The sequence below is a fragment of the Micropterus dolomieu genome, linkage group LG12 (genome assembly GCF_021292245.1).
Source record: "Micropterus dolomieu isolate WLL.071019.BEF.003 ecotype Adirondacks linkage group LG12, ASM2129224v1, whole genome shotgun sequence".
NCBI lineage: Eukaryota > Metazoa > Chordata > Actinopteri > Centrarchiformes > Centrarchidae > Micropterus > Micropterus dolomieu.
In genome coordinates, this window is record NC_060161.1 from 35,862,658 (window position 1) to 35,868,708 (window position 6,051).

Sequence of the window (6,051 nt, forward strand, 5' to 3'; positions counted from 1 at the left end):
GTGTCAAACTGAAATGTTTCAGTTTTCAGTAACTAATATACAAGACGCAGGCTTCAGAAGCTGATTTCATTTATTAGGGGACTAAAGCCCTGCTACCCTACCTGGCTCTGTGTGGAGAAGGAATTGTCCCCCTTCATGAATTAAGCACATTTCCTGTAAAGCTGAGTTTACTTTCTGTGGCCACGCTCAGGCCTCGTGTCAGTCAAACGTTGAATAAAGAAATCTTAAATATAACCTGTCTGACAAAGTGAAGGAGGGTGAAAGATGTGAAGAGCAGCACATCCTGCCACCGTGTTCAGGAACAGAGCCGTTGTGTTTGTCCTACAGTTGCTTTGATCTGAAACAAGACTCGTGAAGGGCTAAAACAGCTTCACACTCAGAGGTGAAGTCAGGGTCTGCGTCTGTCCCGACTGTGCGCCCGTGAATAATCAATGAATAATAAAGTTTTATTGAATGTTGTCCCTGCAGCTCCACCACGTCCACTTCCTGTACCGGCCCTGTCCCGACTTTCCTCCCAGCATGCTCTGCGCCTGTCTGCGCTCCAGCCTCAGGGTCACCGCCTTCAGCCGGGCGGGGGGGTCGGCGCCCGACTCCGGCTGCCCCGGCGACGGAGCGTTACCACGGTTACTGCTGGAGAGAAACACGGGAGTGTCGGAGTACCTGTGGGCGTGTCGCCTGAGCTCCCAGCTGTCCCACAGGTGAGGAGGACGAGGTGAAGCTGCAGGGCCCCGAAACCTGGTCCACGGCCAGAGCAGAGAAGCCAGAGCTAAACTTTAGACCTCAAAGTGTTTTTCCTTCTAGCTGGGATTGATGCTGCTCATAGACGGAATAGAAGAATAAGAAGAATGCTGCTCTGTGATCCATATTATTCTATATTTATTATATTTTATTGGCTATATGTCGTGTTGTTGTGAGAATATTTTGTTTGTTATGTGTAATTTGGAAGTTTGTTTAAAAAATGTAAAGTAGTTTGATGTTTTAAAAAGTTCACAATAAACCAGCAGCAATTTAATGAAAATAAACGGAGCCGTGACTTCAGACCCGAGGTACGTACAGAACCGATATTTACCGTTACAGCCCTGTACTGAAACCAGTCAGGTCAGAAACATTTCAGGTAAAGCAGCTGATCACAACAGTGAGGTGGAGATCTGATTCATTTTAAGATCTGCTGTCATGATTCTAACGTGCTTCATCAGGATGAGTGAATAAAATATAGATTAAACATGTTTTTGATATTTATTTTGGATAAAGTTAATCGAGTAATAGACAACTTATTTCGTTATGTACAGCCCTAAACATTTTGATGTGAGGCCTCTTCACACGAACCACATGTAGGTCCTTTACAACAGAAAACGTGGAACTCAGGATAAAAACAGATTTCAAGGGGCCTGTAGAGATTTAAGCACCTGATAAGTTAGATAGGGTCGAATACAACTGATCATTAACTGTCTGTCTCTCTGTCTCTCTGTCTGTCTCTGTCTGTCTCCAGTCTGGTTCCCAGTGTGTTGAAGCAGCAGTGTGTCTGTGTGTTGTCCTGGAAGCTGATGGAAACTGTGTGGGGACGAGGAAGAGTAGGAAGAGGAAGGAGGGACATCTACTCAGAGATGTTGGACGAGCCTCACACCTGTCCTCTCACACAGGTACATACTTTTATTTTACAGTGTTGACCCTGCAGTGTCTGTGTGTCTCTATACAGCGTCTCTGTGTCTCTATAGTACCGTGTCTCTACAGTGTCTCTGTGTCTCTACAGTGTCTCTGTGTCTCTACAGTACAGTGTCTCTACAGTACAGCGTCTCTGTGTCTCTACAGTACCGTGTCTCTACAGTACAGCGTCTCTGTGTCTCTATAGTACCGTGTCTCTACAGTACAGCGTCTCTGTGTCTCTACAGTACCGTGTCTCTACAGTACAGCGTCTCTGTGTCTCTACAGTACAGTGTCTCTACAGTACCGTGTCTCTGTGTCTCTACAGTACAGCGTCTCTACAGTACAGTGTCTCTGTGTCTCTACAGTACTGTCTCTGAGTCTCTGTGTCTCTACAGTACTGTCTCTGAGTCTCTGTGTCTCTACAGTACAGTGTCTCTACAGTACAGTGTCTCTGTGTCTCTACAGTACAGCGTCTCTACAGTACAGTGTCTCTGTGTCTCTACAGTACTGTCTCTGAGTCTCTGTGTCTCTACAGTACAGTGTCTCTACAGTACAGCGTCTCTGTGTCTCTACAGTACTGTCTCTGAGTCTCTGTGTCTCTACAGTACAGCGTCTCTGTGTCTCTACAGTACAGCATCTCTACAGTACAGCGTCTCTGTGTCTCTACAGTACTGTCTCTGAGTCTCTGTGTCTCTACAGTACAGCGTCTCTGTGTCTCTACAGTACAGCGTCTCTGTGTCTCTACAGTACTGTCTCTGAGTCTCTGTGTCTCTACAGTACAGCGTCTCTGTGTCTCTACAGTACAGCATCTCTACAGTACAGCGTCTCTGTGTCTCTACAGTACTGTCTCTGAGTCTCTGTGTCTCTACAGTACAGCGTCTCTGTGTCTCTACAGTACAGCGTCTCTGTGTCTCTACAGTACTGTCTCTGAGTCTCTGTGTCTCTACAGTACAGCGTCTCTGTGTCTCTACAGTACAGCATCTCTACAGTACAGCGTCTCTGTGTCTCTACAGTACTGTCTCTGAGTCTCTGTGTCTCTACAGTACAGCGTCTCTGTGTCTCTACAGTACAGCGTCTCTGTGTCTCTACAGTACTGTCTCTGAGTCTCTGTGTCTCTACAGTACAGCGTCTCTGTGTCTCTACAGTACAGCATCTCTACAGTACAGCGTCTCTGTGTCTCTACAGTACTGTCTCTGAGTCTCTGTGTCTCTACAGTACAGCGTCTCTGTGTCTCTACAGTACAGCGTCTCTGTGTCTCTACAGTACTGTCTCTGAGTCTCTGTGTCTCTACAGTACAGCGTCTCTGTGTCTCTACAGTACAGCATCTCTACAGTACAGCGTCTCTGTGTCTCTACAGTACTGTCTCTGAGTCTCTGTGTCTCTACAGTACAGCGTCTCTGTGTCTCTACAGTATTGTGTCTCTGAGTCTCTGTGTCTCTACAGTACAGTGTCTGTGTCTCTACAGTACAGCGTCTCTGTGTCTCTACAGTACAGCGTCTCTACAGTACAGTGTCTCTGTGTCTCTACAGTACTGTGTCTCTGAGTCTCTGTGTCTCTACAGTACAGTGTCTGTGTCTCTACAGTACAGCGTCTCTACAGTACAGTGTCTCTGTGTCTCTACAGTACAGCGTCTCTACAGTACAGCGTCTCTACAGTACAGTGTCTGTGTCTCTACAGTACAGCGTCTCTACAGTACAGTGTCTCTGTGTCTCTACAGTACAGCATCTCTACAGTACAGCATCTCTACAGTACAGCGTCTCTGTGTCTCTACAGTACAGTGTCTCTGTGTCTCTACAGTACAGTGTCTCTACAGCGTCTCTGTGTCTCTACAGCGTCTCTGTGTCTCTACAGTACAGTGTCTCTACAGCGTCTCTGTGTCTCTACAGCGTCTCTGTGTCTCTACAGTACCGCGTGGACCCTGCAGTCCATCAGTACGTCAGTGTCTCAGAGCTCTGTCAGTCTCTACAGTCAGAGTGCTGGTCTTCAGTCTCTCTGAGGTCTCTGTTGCCTCCTGATGGATCCAATCTGACCAGATCTCAGATCAACACAGCACTGGCCTGGTCCTGCAGGACTCTGTCCTCTGATCCTCAGACTGGAGACAGCCTCAGGTAAACTCTGTCCTCTGACCTGAACATACAGGACAATATCTGAGCCACACCAACACTGCAGTCAAAGAAGAGAAACAATACAAGTGTAAACTTTTTAAAACAACTTTATTGACCAATCAGAACAGACGTCTGCGAAAAAAGAAATAAAGACAGTTGGTTTATAAATATCAGAGTAAAAATATAAATAAGAACAGAGTGTGGATGAGTACAGTATTTATTTAATTAAAAGAGTTGTTATGGTGACCAGTAATAATGAATGACTAGTAGCAGCAGAGTGTCGCACATTAAGTATTTAAGCAGGTGTTATTGCACCAAACAGATGATCATGTGCAGTTTAAAACTAACTAAGTGTCCGTGTGTCAGACACTTAGAGGGAGGAGTTACAGAGTTCGATGGCCACAGGCAGGAAGGACTTCCTGTGGTGCATTATGGGGGAACGAGTCTCGCACTGAAGGTGCTCCTGTGTTTGAGCAGCACGTCATGGAGCGGGTGGGAGACATTGTCCAAGATGACATGTAGCTTGGACAGCGTCCTCCTCTCTGACACCACAGAGTCCAGCTCCTCCCCCAAAACGTCACTGGCCTTGGATCAGTTTGTTGAGTCTGACATTAATTTCACTCAGCTTTAAAAACTGCTAGATAATTAGAGCCTCCTTAGAGCTTAACGAAGATCAAACCCGCCTGATGACGACAGCTCCGTTTCAACCATGGTTATTTAATTACTGATCATACGTGATCAATAATGGGGGTGACGGTGTGTCATTACGCCCTCTGTGTGGTCTGACAGGCAGCGCCCTCTCCTGGTGGTCGGGGTGTTGGAGCTTCCGTCACAGACGTCCGAACAAACCCTGCAGCTGAGAGACGGCACCGGGGCCGTGGCCTGTGTCGTCACGGAAACCAGCGAGGAAGAGGAGGGAGGTCAGAGGGCGGCCTTCAACACCGCCTGGATAGGTACAGCACACACACAAACAGAGGTCAAAGGTCAGAGGTCGCCTTCCAGCCTGAACCCTGCAGGAGAAATAAGTGTGTGTGTGTGTGTGTGTGTGTGTGTGTGTGTGTTGCAGGTTGTCTGGTGTACGTCCAGCAGTTCACCATGGTAACAGAGAGATTCATCCAATCAGACTTCCCCTCCTACCAACACCTGGACCAGGACAAGTTCATCACACACAAACACTGCAGGTATGCACACACACACACAATCACACACACACACAAACACACTGCAGGGACACACATACACACACACACAATCACACTGCAGGTATGCATACACACACACAATCACACACACACACAAACACACTGCAGGGACACACATACACACACACACAATCACACTGCAGGTATGCATACACACACACACACACAATCACACTGCAGGTATGCATACACACACACACACACAATCACACTGCAGGTATGCATACACACACACAATCACACACACACACAAACACACTGCAGGGACACACATACACACACACACAATCACACTGCAGGTATGCATACACACACACACACACAATCACACTGCAGGTATGCATACACACACACACACACAATCACACTGCAGGTATGCATACACACACACAATCACACACACACACAAACACACTGCAGGGACACACATACACACACACACAATCACACTGCAGGTATGCATACACACACACACACACAATCACACTGCAGGTATGCATACACACACACACACACAATCACACTGCAGGTATGCATACACACACACAATCACACACACACACAAACACACTGCAGGGACACACATACACACACACACAATCACACTGCAGGTATGCATACACACACACACACACAATCACACTGCAGGTATGCATACACACACACACACACAATCACACTGCAGGTATGCATACACACACACAATCACACACACACACAAACACACTGCAGGGACACACATACACACACACACAATCACACTGCAGGTATGCATACACACACACACACACAATCACACTGCAGGTATGCATACACACACACACACACAATCACACTGCAGGGACACATACACACACACAATCACACTGCAGGGACACATACACACACACAATCACACTGCAGGGACACAAATACACAAACACAATCACACTGCAGGGACACATACACACACACAATCACACTGCAGGGACACAAATACACAAACACAATCACACTGCAGGGACACACATACACACACACACAATCACACTGCAGGGACACACATACACACACACACAATCACACTGCAGGGACACACATACACACACACACAATCACAC

General features: G+C 47.1%; 2 protein-coding genes across 5 annotated transcripts in view; both read left to right on the forward strand.

The window, feature by feature from the left end:
- LOC123980308 (H-2 class II histocompatibility antigen, E-S beta chain-like) overlaps positions 1-6,051 on the forward strand; it is a 236,945-nt gene that overhangs the window by 137,800 nt on the left and 93,094 nt on the right. The window lies entirely within an intron of this gene.
- The window catches only part of ctc1 (CTS telomere maintenance complex component 1), a 30,361-nt gene that overhangs the window by 18,710 nt on the left and 5,600 nt on the right, over positions 1-6,051 (forward strand). The window contains exons 9-13 of the mRNA XM_046064616.1: positions 469-698; positions 1,490-1,640; positions 3,550-3,752; positions 4,539-4,702; positions 4,816-4,930. Coding sequence (XP_045920572.1) covers positions 469-698; positions 1,490-1,640; positions 3,550-3,752; positions 4,539-4,702; positions 4,816-4,930 — 863 coding nt within the window. The remainder of the gene's footprint in view (positions 1-468; positions 699-1,489; positions 1,641-3,549; positions 3,753-4,538; positions 4,703-4,815; positions 4,931-6,051) is intronic.